Below are 17,144 nucleotides of genomic sequence, written 5' to 3' on the forward strand. Positions count from 1 at the left end.
GAAGAGAGTGAAACCTCACTCTGTTCATCCTCCAGCCTCTGGTAATGTGTGGCTTGATGGTGGCAGTGGAGAAGGAAACTTTTTTTCTGTAGTGATTTCAGAAGTGACTCAAGTCTTTGCTGTCTCCAGAACTGGAGTACCTTTGTTTTGCTGCTCTCGATGATTTCTCTCTCTCTCTCATCAGGAAACCACCCTCTGATGCCGTTGTTTAAGCACACAGAACATGCTTCTCAGCACTAAACAGACCTCAAAAGTCATGGCAAGGAACAGACTGTTCCCTACTGTTTGGTTTAATATTGAAATATCAGCAAAATTAGCTGTTCATACACATACACACTTGAAATCACTGTGCTCATTCAAATGCTGAAACTTTCCTTGTCACAATTTGTGAAGAGACCAAAGTAAAGGACGGTCTGCCACTGACCTGCAGTGTTACCAAGTTGTGTAAACTTGACTTGGTTTCTCAAGCGATAGAATGGGACACAGGGTACCTGCCTCTCCATGTAGAAGTGCCTTCAGATTTGCAGATGAAAAGTGCTCTACTAGACGTAAGGACTATTATTTTTTGTAGCCTAATGCAGATTGGTGGCAAGGTGGTGGCTTTCCCTTTGATTGTTAATAACGCTTTTTTATTATACCCTGCATAAGACACTTTCACATTTTAATTAGTGATATCCTGTTCTTTGTAATTACTGATGGAATGATTAGACAATCTTTTTTATTATAGCACTATGCTGATTCCCCTTTAAGGAGTACATTTGTTCCTGGGCACTGTTTGAGTTTATTCTCTAGAGGAGGCTCTGAGCAGGTGATTTTAGTACGTATGCCAGTGCAGTGAATAAGGAAGGGGGAATCCATCCATCTCTAACACTGGGTTGATTCCAGCATTGGGTATGCTGACCCATATCTCAATTACTGTGCTGGGTATTTTCACCTGGGGACAGCCGAGGATGTAACTGGCCGGTTGCAGAAATGATGGCCAAGGTCTGTGCCTACAGAATCTGTTCAGTACTGCTGATCAAAGTAACATTTCTCTGAGATGGGCGCAGTTGCAAGGGCTGGGGACAGTCCCAGTCTGGCTTTTGCTGACTTTTCTCTGTGTTTCTCCAAAGCTGACCAGTTTTGCATGAACAAACAAAAACATGGAGTGACGTATGGCTGGTCTTGCATGTGTCGTGGTGAGTGCCTCCTATTTGCACCACAGATATTCCAGGGCAGGCAAGGGACTATGTTTATGGCACTTCCCATTGTCAGATTCAGTAAACTAAATACAGATGAGGTTTCCTCTGAGCTGGTCACCTATTATGGTTGATGTGATAACAGGCAGAAGAGTCTAGGCCAAGATTCATCTCTCCCTTCTGTACTCAAATGCCTCTGGGCAGATGAATTGCAGCTTTGTTTCTCCCTATTGACCATATGTGGTCATTTCAGCTGCACAGACCAAATTAAACCATTCCCACCCCTTACTTGGCCCTCAGCATATACCTTTGGACCTTGTTTCCCAATCATTTAAAAGAAAACTGTTAATCCCTTTTTCATTTGTGTTTAGCCTGTGCTGTAAGAGGAACAGGGCTCTACCTAAAAGATACTGCGTTGCCAATGGTAGTACAAATGATTGTGCTGCTCCAAAGACAATCTCCATTTTGCACTCAGCAGAGCTAGGCAATCACTTGTGACATTATTTACAGCTTATGCAACTTCTTTTCCTGCTTATGGATGTCTCTAAGCTGTTCAGAGTTAACTCCACAGAGGCAGGTGCTCCTTCTGGTTTGCAAACAGTAATCTGAGTGTGTGGCTTCTTGTGAATTAGAGGGCTTATAAATTTGCACTGCATATTTGTAGAATATACCTCAGCTACATGCATGCTTCTTTTTGCAGTGCATCTATAACTGAACACAGCCACATACCCCAGTTAACTGACTTTGCTGCCTTGACTAAAGGGAGGACCCCTACTACGTCTCAGCCACATCTGGACATTACAGCCCTCGGCAACACTCCTGCTGTCGTGTTCCCATTTGTGCCCCTCCTTCTCTGTTGGAGGTGCTCAGGGGTTAATGTTAAAGGGGAATGGGAGCAAGGTCCTCCCCAGTTGCTGATGGTGACAGCCTGGCCAAGTGCAGCAGCATTGAAGGGGTGGGAGGATAGGAACTTTGTCACCTTGAAAGAAGCTGACTGCATAACCTACCTCCTTTCCCCCAGGGTGGTGCCAGGGAAATTTACAAAAGAAGGGCAAGTCCTGTAAGGGTCACCAGTCTCCCTTATAAAACCTCTGGGGGATTCCCAAGTGAGCTCAACTAAAAGTCACCCCACTCCTTCCCCAGCTCCCTCTGAAGACAAATGTCCCATCCACTCTCCTGTCACTTTGAAAGAGGCCCAGTGTATGGTCCCAGTTAATAAAACTGTAGAAAGTGAGGCAGTGACCCCACCAGAGGCAAATCAATAGCAGCAGGGCCCCTGGGTATTGTGTACTTTAAAATATGCCATTTGAAATGCAGATTTTCTCTGCCTGGGTTGGGGCCACAGCACTAATCAGAAAGGCAGCAGCCTTATTTTCTCCGACTGATCCAAGGGGACGGAGAGGAGCTTTTCCCTTCCTCAGCTGAAAGGACGTATTCCTTTTGCTTCTCTTACTTCCTTGGCACGATCTTTGCCTCAGCATTTAGAGCTTTTTCCCATCCAGTTCTATAGATTTGTCCTCTCTTCTGTCCAACCTGGCCTTTACTGTTTCTCAGATTTTTATCTTCTGAGGAGGCAGGAGATGCTCCCATACTGATTCATGCCCATGGGTAGCACCTCAAGAGCTATGAGCCTGCAATCCGCATCCCAAGGCCTGAGAACTTATGAGGCAGTTGGAAAGGCACTAGAAACATCCCAAAGTATGGGGAAGGGTGGTAGTGATGGCTGGTCAACAGAGAGAGCTGGGAGAAGTAATCTCACACACCTTTTTCCTACCTCAGGTATAGCGAGCTCTGTCATCAATGGATGGATAAGCAACTCCACAGGCTTATCCATCCTATTCTAGCATGGGGGATTAAAATAAAAAAAAAAGAAAATAATGCAGTTTTGAGGCACAGCTACACCAAAGTAAGAGCCTGCTGATGCACATTTCCCTCTCCATGTTTGTAGCTGGATAGATGCAAGTCCAGTGTTGCCAAGCACCAGCTCAGGAGCAACACCAGCAAAAAAACATGCTGCTGTTCCTCCCAGAAGTGATTCCCTGTGTGCTCACAAGTCAAGTGGTGTAGGGTGAGAACATGTGGCCAGAGATGGGGTTGGGAGTGGGATGATCTCCTCTGGCATCAAGTGACTGTTAGGCAGCAGGGTCGTGCAGCTGCACTCCACAAAAGGAAATGTTATCCTTTTCTTACAGGAGGAATAGGTGCATGGAGGGAGGAAGTGACTTACTCAAGGCCAAAACCTCCTGCTAGAAATAGGTCAAGGACTCTACAGCCTGACTTTCCCAGCCCCGCAAAGAAATAGATGTGAAACTGAAGAAGGGGAAGAGGGGGAGAGGGATTATTTCTGATGTACCCTTTTTGAAATAGCATGATCATTACCCTTGGAGAAGGCTTGCTCTGAATGATCTGATGACCTTCTCATTTTTTCGGTGTTATTTTCTATCCTTGTCTCTGAGCCACGCGACGTTTTGTTTGACTTTTCATATTCTTCATTCAGTAATAATAATAAAAGTAATAACTGCATCCCACGCTTCCCATCTCTAACGATCTATACAAACACTTAGCTAATTAATCCTCATGGTATCCCTTACAAAGTGGTAAGTAAAGTGATCAATCAAGCAGTAAGAGGACTCATATTTGGTAAAATCACAGAACTGACAAATTCATGTCTGTTTTACCTAATTGGCCATTGGGAAATAGTAAAACAATTCTCCCAAGCCTTCAAACAAACAGAAGATATTCTGTGAAAAAATCAGAATGGTCCTTCAGACTTTTAAAAATGTCTCATTGGAAAGAGAAATTTCTGCTTTGAAAATAAATTTTAAATTTAATTTAATTAAGATTTTAAAAAAACATAAACAAATGTGCAACACTTGGATTCATGCATTTTAGTGTTTTTCTGAAGCCTGATACACAATAGTTTGGATTTCTAAATTTCTGAGAACTGTGGAAAAAACATTAAAAAAAACCAAGTACATAAATCCTAAATCTCAGTGTTCATTATTACTGAATTACCAGGGAGCTGATGATCAGAAATATGGTATTAGCCCTGCTACAAGTATTATGGATTCAAAATCCTCTTCTGGAACAGATCAGAACAAGTGATTTCCTGATACCACAGGACTAGCTGAATTTTTTAAAGTAGCTTTCCAAAATAATTTTGCAATATGAATTGCATAAATATTGGAAGAACCGATTCTTCTTTTCAGCGCTACCTCAGACCATTTAACATTTATCCTTTCATCTCCACGGGAGCTGGCACAGGGAGGCAGAGGGGGGCACCAAGGCTTCTGTGGCGAGTGCGGTAGTCACCGCTGCCCTCGCTTCCCAAGGTGACCACTCATGACAATGACTGAGCGCTATGCAGTGCTGGATGTTCCCATCTTTGCTGCAGTTTTTGTCTGCGGTTCAGGACCCGCAGCCATTTGTACTTTTTCAGAGTGAAGGGAGCTGGGATTTACTGACGGGAAGGGACTTGCTCCAGGCTGGAGAGCAAATGTTGGCATTGCCTGTGTTGCCCTGATCCCCGTCTGTCTGTTTTTACACGCTGCCTCTATGCCTGTTCCCTGCTGCAGGATGCAATCAGTCCCATGGCTGCAATTTGGCCAGGAAATCGTGGCTAACACTCCCACCCCATTTTTTATGCAAACTTGATTTATGACTTTGATCTTATTTTAAATAATTTAAAAAATAAATAATTTATACAGTATCTGTCATTTTCCAAGGCTTTCCTTTGTTCTTGCTTTGCTCTTCTGCATTTTCCCATCTTCCTGACCCTTTTCGGTCTGTGCACACTTCTTTTTCTGCATGGTGGGGCAGCAGTGACACGAGATAGCCACAGGCCACTTGCCACTTTCTTCATAGAAAAACCTGCAGGGACTTTTGCCACTGTTACTTATTTGGGCCAGTGCTATACTGCCACCATTTGTAGTCCGATTTGATTTTTACTGCTCATGATTTTGGACTTGGCCACCCCTTTGCTTACCAGGGATTGAGAAGGTATGCTGTGCTACTCTGAACAGGACTGAGTGCCTGTGGGTTTGTTCTCAACTGGCAGCAAAACAAAGATGGTGCCACCCAGCACCACTCCTCTTCTCTCTGTGTTGAGTTCAGATCTGCACCTCAAGCTGGCCTGAACTGAGACTGCAGAAACAGCTACCAATGTAGATCCAGAGTAACCTGACAATAGAAAGGGCTGGTGCCCTATACATCTGTGAACTAACATAAGTAATTATCCCTTAAAAGTGGAAGTTATATGAGTATGGGACGTTTTTACTGAAAAGAAAAAAAGCTAAAATAATAATAAAACCCCAAACCCTGAAACAAATGAGTTTCTGGCAGTTTTAGGTAGCTGTGAAACCTGACCTCCCTTGAGCTGCATAGAAAAGAGGTGAGGTGAATCTGATGTGACTTTCTGTGCCTCTGAAAGGGCACATGGAGTTAGTGCCAAGCCTTTTCTGGTGTGCTTGCAGTTGGCATATGAGGAGGAAAGGCAAAAACCATTCACAGAGGAGAACTTCCCTTTGCTCCTTGATTTTTTTACCTTTGGATCTGAGGCCATATGGCTGCCGAAGTTGCTTAGCTGATATGAGGCCATTGCTGCTACCAAGGTCAAAGTTGTTTAAGATGGGGTTGAGTGGCTTGGCAGCGAGCAGCAGCAGGAAGTGAACTGTGACATGGCCATTTGCTGAGCTGCAAAAGAGGTGACTTAAAGAGGAGCTGGGACCCAAAGCAGTCCTAGTGGCAACACTAACAACTATCAGTCAAACACTGATGGACTGAGACCCTCGCCATCTCTCCTCAGTGGTGCTGCTGAGTTTGCACATCCACTGCTGCTCACTAATCCCTCAAACAGCTGCACTGTGTGGGTTTCTGGTGCACTGGCCACCTTGATGCATGGAGACCTTTTTTGCAGGAGCTAATCCGGTCCTGGTGCTGTGCATGATGCTTCTCTGGGGGAGATTCAGCAAGAAATCATTGCCTAGGGGACTTGGCTACCTCCTCCATGAGGACAAAGCATTAGAAACTATTGATTAACCAGTTCTCACAGGATTTCTTGGGAACTCTTTTATGGAGACATCAGTAAAGCTTGTGCTGCTGTGAAGTAGCTGGGAGGACAGGTTACAAGCACAAATCACAGAGCCTAGTCTCTAGTCCTGGCCTTACTACTAAGCACTGAGGCAGTTCTTAAATTCATGTTACCATCATATCCCTCTGTGAAAAACCATGAAGAGACAGCACGAGAGAGAGCCATGTCTCTGAGGGAGAAGGGAAAATAAATGCCTGATCATCAGCTTTATTTGTACATGGAGAAATGAGACCAGGGGGTCAAACAGTTCACCCAAGGTCACACAAGTTGCTGGTGGCAGTGGCATCAGCTGTCACCGCTGTCTTGCTCTTGCATTTTCACTGTTTCACCTTCCCTCCTCTTGACTTGCCTTAGCTCTTCAACTTAGGTTCGGGCTGAATAAAACTGCCCCCCCTTTTCCTCTCCCCCTATTGATCGCTGCATCTCCCACTGGCATTTGCAAGGTGCCAATCACTCTGATATCTAAGAGCCAGCAGTCCAAGGTGGATTAATCGGGACCGGGGGAACGTCACAGCGCCTCGGCACTCCCTTCCTTCCCTTTTGTGTAAGACTGTGAGATGAAGCAGATAGGGAGAGACACAGATAGGGAGGCTGATTGAGAGACAGCATCTGAGCATGCTCTGGGTGTACAGGCACCACACGGAAATGTGATCCCATCGTTTAGACAGCTCTGAAGTCCCCAGGGTAATTGGTGTCACCAGCTTGTCATATCCAATGGGTCAAGATCTAAAACTTATTCTTTCCCCCTTATTAGCATATTTACCAGAAAAAAAGAGGATGGGTCCAATTCTGCTTTCACAGAAATCAATAGGAAAAATATTCATTAGTTTCAAGCAGAGTGGGAGCAGACCCAGAAATTGCTTTCAGTCTTCTTCAGGGATAAATCCTCACTCAAGCACCTGCTGTCACAATGTATTATCTGGTGAGAAATAAATGGAGGGAACTTTTGTGGTGCAAAGATGCAGACCTCATCCTCTTTTCTATCATTATAAACCTGAGATGACTCTATTGTCATGGCAATTAGAAGAATTAAAAATAATGTGAGAAGAGTTTTTGGTCCAGAGCATCAGGACAGTGGTGTCTGTACTGCCTCTCCAGCTGTCTGATCAATACGTGTAACACAACTCTGGAACAGCATCTCCTGTCTGACACCCTCTGCAGATGTTTGTCCCCAGCTGGCCATGGGTTGCCTCCTGTTAACTCCTCTGGTGCATGGGGGCACAAATGCTGCATCCCCTTGCCAGGCTGCTGGCCACAGGCTGGGGCTCAGCTGTGATTTACTCTCTCTTCTCCCCTTCCTGCAGCCTTCCCCAGCCAGGAGGACAGTCAGACACAGTCAGGCTGGGGAGGGGACAGCTCTTCTCCTGTGTGAGGAGTGGAGCCAGAGACAAAGGAAGAGGCAGAGATTCTCTTTGATTGGGAATAAAAATGAATAGGGAAAAATGGAGTGTGTTCAGTGGGATGGGAATAAAATATGTTCATAATAGCACCGGGGGGTACAACCTGGCTATATATAGCCCATTCAGAGGACAAACTGGGATATACCAAGTATCCAGTGAGGCACATGACACTCAGTGGAGGACAGAAATTTCTAGGTCTTTAAGTTAAAAAGAAAAAGGTCATGTGGATGTGATGGGAAGTCCATGGTGCTGATGTATGAGAACGAAATAGGCAGGGAAGAAAGCAGAGACTCATGGTCAGTGTGCTGGAGGGAATAGGGGTACTCTGGAATGTGGTTCCTCAGTTGGCTCTATATCACCTAAGACAAATCTTTTGGACACTCTCATTCAGAAGATGTTACTCTGGTAAATGGGATTAATAGTACTTCCTTCCTGCACACAAATCTAGCACAGAGTACAAGACGACCAGGTTTTACCACCAAATGGAATGAATGAAACATCTGGATGCAGTGTCACTGCCTGCAAATGCTCCTTTTTTATCTGCTCCAGTGAAGGCAGCCAAAGTCATCTGACAGTCTTGTGTCTGTTGCAGGGATTACCTCTAACTTCCCCTAAAGTATCTCTCAGAAATCAAGTTACCCGAACCTGATCTTGTCTTGCAGGTCCTTCTTAATTGTAGCCTAACGAAAGGTAGTTGTGCCACAGAGACCCATTTCAGGGCTTTCCCAGGACCCCAGCTCCCTCTACAGTCACATTTGCTCAGGGGCCTAGGGTATGAGTCAGGTATGTAAGCAGGATACCTGAATTATAACAGTGCAACACTACTTTAAATAGTTGATGCACTTTCCCAGTGCCCTTAAATCATACTGTATTGAGGAGCCAGGTTTGTATATCCGCATATGCCTGCTTGTCCATTTTAGTATTATCTAGTGTTCTTTCACGAACCTAAAAGCACATCTGTCAATGGCTGCCATTTTATTCAGTGACCACCCCAAAGACACCCATAATGCGTGGGGCAGCAGAGGCCTCACCAGAGGAGGCAGAGAGCCATCACCCCTGCTTAACTCAGTCTATGTGGCCTATAGCAGAGGAGGGCCAGAAAGACATTTGCGCCCTCACAAACCTTTTCTAGTGCCAGAAGGTGTTGACATGGGACAGAGAACTAGCACGAGCTGAATTCAGGACCTATTTTATCCAAAACGGAAGTGTTGTCTGTCTTTGCATTTGACAGCAGTGACTTAAAGTCCATATGAAGTGTCTTGCATGGGTGCACACATGACCACAGTTTGGTTTCTGCTAAAAGCAGGTATTGCACCTCTGAGGTAGATGTCCACTCCTGCCGCAGGTGGCATGGCTCAGTTTGCTCCCACAGTTTTAACTGGTTAAATGGAGAAATCTCTGGCTCCTCCTCTGCTCGGCTGTTCTGCTCACACGTGCTTTGTGCCATTCTAGGTGCTACCCCTGTTCCCATGAGCATGCATAGAGCCAGTGTCTATACTTACTGCCTGTGCATAGGCGCCATACGCTCCAAACTGGATGGCCATGGGGTTGAACATGCCCATTTGTCCTGCCATTTGCTGCATGCGTCTCATTGTACGCTCCTTGTCCGTATCCGCAAACTTCACCACCAGGCTTGAAGAGGCTCCCTGCAGGACAGCAGACAAAAGGGGACACACAAATTAATTAGCCAGGCACACACTGGGTCATGCAATCCACACAACTAACACAGATTCAGTAGTGTGGGATCCAACTGAAGCTGATTTTTCCCACACAATCTCTCAGGCCTTTTGAATGGGACCTTTGCAAGAGGCTGAGACCAACAGGAAGGAAGAAAAGGACCCTGGAGGGTGGACAGCTGAGGAAGGCAGCTCAATTCCTAGTTCCCTCCAAATTTCAAACTTCCAGGGTGTCATAAATGTTGTCTCTGAGAAAGTTTTTGCCTTATTCTTTCGATGTGGAGAAAACCGTCTGACCCAGTAGGCTGTCCTTGCCAGAGAGCAAAGATCTGGGCTCAGTGCAGCAAACTGGAGAATCTTTTGCTGGGTGAATGTGGTGGGACTTGTGAACTTACTTATTTTGGTGGAATGTGTTAGACCTGTGCATGCCAGACCCCCTGAGCTGGATCACCATTTCACACTCCCATCTCTTGTAACCTCTATGTGCAGTGAGAAATCATTGGAGACAGGATTCATTATACTGGGCAGGGTGTCTGTCTTATCACCAAGCAGCATCTCTTCAGCATGGTTAAATTAGGGAAGCAAAAATAATACCTGATGAACCTGAGTTTCCTCTCCATGAACATTTAATATTACACTTTTCTGGGCAAGTTTTACTGTGTTTGGGTTATGTCTGCAGTCAACACTGATGCAGAACTACAGATGATCATCAAAGCTGGCTGCAGAAGTCCGTGAAAAATGCAGAGCTTTTGGGAATGAAGGAAATCTCTCTCCTCCCCAAAATGAGTTGAGAGGTCAGTGACTGCAATTCTTAAATTTCTGATAGGAGGCATAGATGGGAAAAAATATATCTGCTTAGGAAGGAAGGCACTGATACATTTTCGTCTGGCTCCAAGGATGTCCTAACTTCATGGGCTAGTTGATTTCCCACAGCGTGGGGGAAGAGGAGTGCAGGGGAAGAGGATCCAGCAGCACCCCTGGCAGCAGACAGACTATTGCCTCTGGAGATGGTCTGCCATTGAGCCAGGAGAGATGGGCAAGTGAGCTGTCAGGGGACTGACAAAGAGCAGCTGCAATCACCGTGTTCCCGTGATATGCTTCCCTTTAGCACACCGGTATTTGCTGATGGAAATGCAGTCAGCGGGGAAATTGGCAGCTCAGCCTCTGGCCATGGCAGTAGAGGAAAATCAGCTCCATGCCAGAGGAGCTGGGCTACTGTGGGGACCTTGTTTTTCTGGCAGAGGTGGGATTGCACAGGAGGAGTGTGGTTAACTGGCTTACACACACACCTATGTACCTGTAATCAGGAAAAAATAGTCTCAGTGAAAGCAATACTGCTCTGCTACAAATTTGGAACAGTGCAGTAATCCACAGCTATGGATGTACTTATATATATGTCCAAGTTATGCATATTCAATAGCTTCTCCGGATCGTCCATTATGAATAAAGACTTGAGGAATTAACTTGCTAGAAAAAACCAAACAATGTAAGGCCACACAATGAGCGATGTTCCCATGGATTAGCAGCCTGTTCTGGGAGGAAGTGATTTTCATTGGCAAAGAATCTTTCTTTTTGACCTGTTAGTCTCTCTCAAATAAATCTATAACCCACTCGAACAATGTGGTGAAGAGCAAGGGGGTTGAAAGAAGTGCTACAGGAAAACAAAGGGATGGAAAGATGAATGCTCTATTCAAGGGTGGAGAGCAGTCTTCAGAAGTTATTATGAGAGCAAAACAGAAAGCAAAGGGGGTGGAAGAAAAGAAAAAAAACTAGCCAATATTTCCCTGCATTTCTGCTCAAGGCTGGATGACTTTTCATTTTTTTTAAAATCACATGATGTAGTTATTGATCCTTCCCCAAATCACACTCTTAATTGCAGCTCATCGACAAATGAATATTTTAATGCATACATTTCCTGCTAATTATCACCTGGACCAGTCCTTAATTAGATTTCAACACTCATTTAATTAACCCTGATCCAAGAGACTGTTTGGTAACCTGAATCTAATGATTTAAACCTATTTGCAGCTGCATTGGAAGGAGGCACTGGTCCACAGCAGATTGGGCTGTTCAGAGCTGCTGTTGTGATTTGCAGAGCGGAGGCTGCAGCACGGTGGGCACAATGCAGCATGGAGTATTTTGAAACTAAATCAGGAGAATGAGTATTTACCTCTGAAAATGGGTTTTGAAGATGCCGCCCGCTCTATCTAGCAGGACAGAGAAGTGTAAATAAGTAGGTTTTCTTTCTATCTCTATTTTCCCTGGAAGTCTTAGGGCCAGAGAAATGCCTCAGGAAATTGCTGATGCCTCACACTGTTGAAAACCAAGTTATTATTGTAGACGGCATCATGAAAACATGGGTAACCTCCACATGACGTTCTTGCCCCTGGAATGTTCTTCCCTCCTGATGTGAGTCGTAGTGACTGCACCGCAGCCGTTTGACCCAATAGGATCTAAGAATGCCTCTGATGAGATATTTTTCTGGGTTGCCTGTCACAGCAGGACTTTGGGTATCTTTGAACATCACTATCATACACACAGGGCGGAAAGGCCATTGGCAAACAGAAGCAAGTTAGAGCATGTACTATAAAGAAAGAGGAGAAAAAGGAGCGTTTTATTTAAGAGTGCTGTGCAATGAGATGCGCCTGTAAGCGGTTAAAGATATATAGGCAGTAGAGATGCTGCATTGCTTTTGAATATGAAGATTGACCTTGGGACTGATGCTTTCTGTGCGTGGTTCCTCATGTGCAGCCCTTCCACGTGGCCCACAGGAAATCAGTCAGTAAACTCCATCAGATCACCAGTGCAGGATTTTTAGCAGAGGAGCCACACGGTGCTGTTCATCTGCAGCAGCACAGGGCTGCTTTCTACCCCAGTGACTCCCACTATCCACTGCATAGCATTAGAAATGCCCCAGAATGGGCCAGATTTTCCATGGGGTAAAAACTGTGGAGCCCTTCATCCGAATGATTTATTGCTTCCGCAAGCAGTTAAGCGGTGGTGTAAATCAGCCGCTGTCTGCTGACAAAGGCAATAGGTCCTGTCTGCTCGGTCATTTATTAGTAATATATAATCTCCCTCTTGCTCACTCTGGTTGTTGGACTGGACCTTGTATTTCCCTAACTCCAAGGAGAGTTAGGGTGGGTAAGTCAATAACATTTGAAATGTACTTTGAGATCTGAGTGTTAATACTGCATTTTACTGAGGGAAGGACCTGTTTATTTCTCTACCTGGCAGACCCACAGTCAAAAGAGACTCTCATGAAAGTAAGCGTTCCTGCTGGTGCCTCTGCAATAGGCTACTTGAAATTGGCATTTATCTCCTTTCCCATCAAACCAACCTCCTTTTTTCAAGTGCTTTGATATCAACTGATGAAAAGAATAATATAAGGGCTAAGTATTATTATGCTTTCCCTATTCTCTCTTGGGCCAGCAAGTCTACTTAATATGACTATCTCGCTTCCCGTCCCCCTCCCGTGCGCGGTAATGAATTGCTCCCCTTAGTCAGCAGAGTCAGGTGCTCTCCAGGCTGGTGGAGTGAGCGAAAAGATGGAGGAAAAATCACCCTGCACTGCACTCACTTTGTAATCCCTAATCAGAGTCCTCTGTGGGAAAAACTAATTTCCCAGCCTGTCTTGACGTGTGAAATAAAGTCATTCTTGAAAACAGGAGCTTGACAGGTTGCTTGTGAAATTTCATATTCAACTAAAAATAAAATACCCATCCATTGATATTTCATTTAAAGGCGAAGGAAAACAAATCTTTTGCGTGGTTGCTGGGAATGTTTCCCATTAGTTATGGCCTTCCAAGTGGACTATATACACAAATTAAGCAAAAGCTTTTCAGGAGACCAAATAATACTTCATGGCATCAAGAAAAGCTGCTTCTCCCTGGAACAATATTAATAGGAAAAGTTTTGTGAAGATGTTTCCTTGCAGAATTTATGCAAGAATATTCTTTACCTGTCAACCCTATAAGTCTCTTCTGACTCAGTAGGTTATGGATCTCTACAGATGGTTAAACACCTTTTTCTTGCAAAACTGATTAATTTAAGCCTAATTCACCAAAGCCATTAAATCATGTTTCACTTTAAACTTAATGAACGTCCCATTGGAGGTAAGCATACAGCTAAATACTTTACGGCAAGGGTGTCTCTCTCATGCAGTCAGAGTTTTATGTCTTGGTTAGCTCAAACGGAGCCACTTAAAAGTTCTGGGCCAAAAATATTTTTTAAAAAGGGTTGTTATATTAAAGTTCCAGTGACTGAAGCTCTTGAGTATACGAGATCTGAATGTACAGATACCATTATGTACCTTCCAAAATGTCAGCCACGCACACCAGCTAAGATGCCTAAATGAATAGGTGCCTCTGGATACTTCCCATTTGGGCAATCAGATCACCTTCATTAAGTGTCGCCATCTGAATGGGGTTGCTTATGTTGGAGATTTTGGGACTGCAAAGCAGAGCTGGGTGTGTACATGCTGATTTAAGGGTCCTTAACATTAGGGAGTCCAAAAGCCAAAAGAGGATTTCTTTACTTCGGGCTCTGTCAGATCAGGCTATTTGGTATGATGTCTCCTATCTTTGCAAACAATACCATATTTTTTTTTGGAAATGCCTCTGTGGCTCTGCTGAAAATAGGGCTGCTGAATTAGCTAGTGGGGGCTTGACCCCAACCTGGGATTGCAGACAAGCAAGAAAGAAAGTACTGTCCAATTAAAACTGTAGGGCAGGGAGAATTTTAGCTAGGTAGAAATGTAATTACCCATGCTGGAAGATGGCCAGAAGACCAGGACTAACATCCCTCCCCTCTTGCGAAATATGCTATGTTTTTCTGTACTCAGTGCTTCAATTTCATGTCTCATCTGAAAGATGAGTAGCACAGCATTCACTAGGAGAGATTTCCACTGTACAGTCCTGAGAGCTGGTTTAGACACACTTGAGACAAGAGTGACAGAGATGGAGTGGGGAAAGGAGGCATTCATCCAGGGCTGGAGTGACAGACCCTTTGATAATGCCGGTCCCTCGGTAGAGGGAATTCTTCACGCAATGTCTAAGCAGAGAGAGTTGCTGCAGGTACTTCCCTTCACAGGTCTCTGGAGTTGTAATTTATTTGGAGTGGAAGCTTGATTTAGGTTTTACTTGGCCATACACTACTTAGCAGGTGTCTCTCTGAGCTAAAGTTACTGCTTTCTGCAGGGCAACAGAATCATTGACTCCTGGTGGCACTGTACCCAATTCTAATTAGAAAGAACTCGATATATAACCCGGGTATTAGTATGCCCCTCAAATCAAAGCCAGATAACCAAACAACCTAAACTTCAAAGCAGAGTTCTTCAAGCAGCTCTGTGTTTTTCAGCTCAGCCTATGGATGATGAAAGTCCTCACAGAATCATTCGCCTTCCTTAATGCATTATGAAGTGGAAAGTGTTGTTATACCAGTAGACTGGAAATTCTTACCTGCTATTTAGAAATATGAATGCAATAAATAATTCTTTTTTGTCTGTTTGAAGAAAAACTTAAAATCCAGAATTCAAAAGAAAAAGTTATAGATTTCTCTTTCCCAATAAGAATAACGTGGTTTGGAAGACAAGGTATGTTTAGCTCTGTATTTACTAAAAATGTACTTTCCGTGAAAGTATTCCTACAGCAAAAACTAATGACTTGACATAATATTTTTATATATTATTATTACTATTAAGAAAATGTTTTGTAGCTGCAGCATAGAGCCCCATGAAAGCCAGTATCTGAATGATCTCCCCTTCTAGCTAAATAGGCAAGGATGAAAATAAGAGAAGTGGAATAATTCCAGAGCCATAAAGCGAATTGTCTATTGTCACAGCAAGGCAGCATCACAACCAGGTATGGAGCCCCTGATGCTTCGGGACTCCACTCACATGAGCTCCACTCCTCCTTGGCAGCTCAGGATGAGTACATGAACAGCCTAAGATGACTTGGAAAGAGCCAGCTGTCGAGGAAGAGCTGGCAAGCTGGGGAGATACATTTCAACTGTACAAGTGACATAAAAGAACATTTCAGCAGCTCTGAGCTGCAAACACGCTGCACATGACTGGGCTTCCCAGATCACTATCATGCTGTATGACTCTAGGCTATCATGGTGTGAAGTCTGTTGCTTGACTGGGATAGTAAGAAGTATTTGCATTTTTGCAGTATATTTAAACTAAAGATCTCCAAGCAGTGTATGACTGCATTAATTGATAGATAATTCTGCTTGCAGGGAGGTATAGCCCATGCTTTAGTGTGGTGAAATAGGCAGTCTAAGGAAGCTATGAGATTGTCTAAGCCATGTGAAGCTCTGCTGGTTTTGGCAGAACAAGGAGTTGGTTTATGCTGAAGAATCTGCCCTTGCTGCATTCCACTCCACCAAGACTGAAATGTGTCTCCTCACTGCTAGATGAGACTTCATAACCACTATTTCTGTGAGTACCATCCTTTGGGATGGGAAGTCAAGCATATTATCCTACCTGATTTCACTTTCTAGGGGAAGTCTGAGACAAAGTCATTGGTGCCCAGTAGGATGCTTCCCATTTGGGAATTTCTGCGGACTTCAGCTGAAGGTCTTATCTGCAAGTGATTGTTTTGAACTAAATACACATTTGCCTTTAAAAATTCATTTTGATCTTTGCAAAACCCATTTGGTCAATAGCTACTGAATCACTCCATGCCAGCTGTGTTTTTGAATAGGGAGAGCAGTTTTCAATTACTAAGGTTTATTCTGTTTTCTTTACAAGAATGTGTGTTACCAATCCAGACCTCACAACTAAGCAGGTCTGGGAAGGTGCAGGAAGAGAAAAAAGGAGAAGGATCCACTGATTTAATTTTAATCCAGATTCCACTTAAATCAAAGGGAAGATCCTACTGGTGTGAATAAAGTTTGGAGTGGAAGAAAGAGGAAGAGAGGGAAAGAAACAAATGCCCCCAAAGAAAGAGAGGCAAAAACCTAACTTTGACGTCTTCATTCCTCTCTGCTTTGGGAACAACACATCCTTTTTAGGGAAAGGTGGTGATGTCATTTGAAGCTTCCTCCAGTAGGATGGGATTACTCCTGCCTGACAGGAAGGTTTTTATACCTTTCAGGTTGGAGGCTTATCAATGTCTCTGGTATCCCAGAAACAACAGTGTCTGAGAAATATTTCAGCCCTCACAAGTCCTAATCTCACCTAGATGAGACAAGCGTTGAGCACAGCAGGCCTTGCTGGGGCTGCTGCTGGCACCAGGACCTGGGCAACACTTGGTGGTAGCATGGTCCCACTCCCACCTCCAGGGCTGTTGATTAGGTTCCCAGGTCCCCTTGGACCTGTAAAGAGATGTTATGGTGTCAATTCAACCCTTCTGTCTAGAGCAAGGCCATGTGGCTCATGAGCAGTTATCCCTCCTCCCATCTGAAGGCAATGATTGCTGTGGTTCCAAGGGAGTGAGGCCAGGACTGCTGCTGGTGAGTTATGAGTGAGTTCCCAATGTATTATTATTTTTTAATGGAAGGAGTAAGTGTGATGTGTCTTGCCCTGAGTTAAACAAGCCCATCTGTGTGTTACAGAAAGACGTTGCACGGAGTGCATGTTCTTTAGAAGATGAACAGTGCAGAGAAAAAAAATTGCTCTGAGTTGGCATCTCCTTTCTTTCAGTTTCTCCAACATCAGTAGTGTAAAATGAGGCTTCAGCCTCCTGCATTAGTTTGAGCAGATGGATTTGTGCTGATGATACCCTGCTTGGCCCTAGACTTTGTGACTTTGGGCAAATAACTCCAGGGCAAATTCAGCTGTGAGGCATGAAGGGCACTT

At 44.3% G+C, this 17,144-nt stretch overlaps 1 protein-coding gene across 1 annotated transcript in view; it reads right to left on the minus strand.

The window, feature by feature from the left end:
- The window catches only part of LOC104541770 (CUGBP Elav-like family member 4), a gene marked incomplete at both ends in the record, with an annotated part of 31,287 nt that overhangs the window by 1,288 nt on the left and 12,855 nt on the right, over positions 1–17,144 (minus strand). Inside the window, one exon of the mRNA XM_010185904.1 lies at positions 9,170–9,313. Within this exon, the coding sequence (XP_010184206.1) occupies positions 9,170–9,313 (144 nt within the window). The remainder of the gene's footprint in view (positions 1–9,169; positions 9,314–17,144) is intronic.

The sequence above is a fragment of the Mesitornis unicolor genome, unplaced genomic scaffold (genome assembly GCF_000695765.1).
Source record: "Mesitornis unicolor isolate BGI_N332 unplaced genomic scaffold, ASM69576v1 scaffold12866, whole genome shotgun sequence".
In the NCBI taxonomy this organism is placed as follows: domain Eukaryota; kingdom Metazoa; phylum Chordata; class Aves; order Mesitornithiformes; family Mesitornithidae; genus Mesitornis; species Mesitornis unicolor.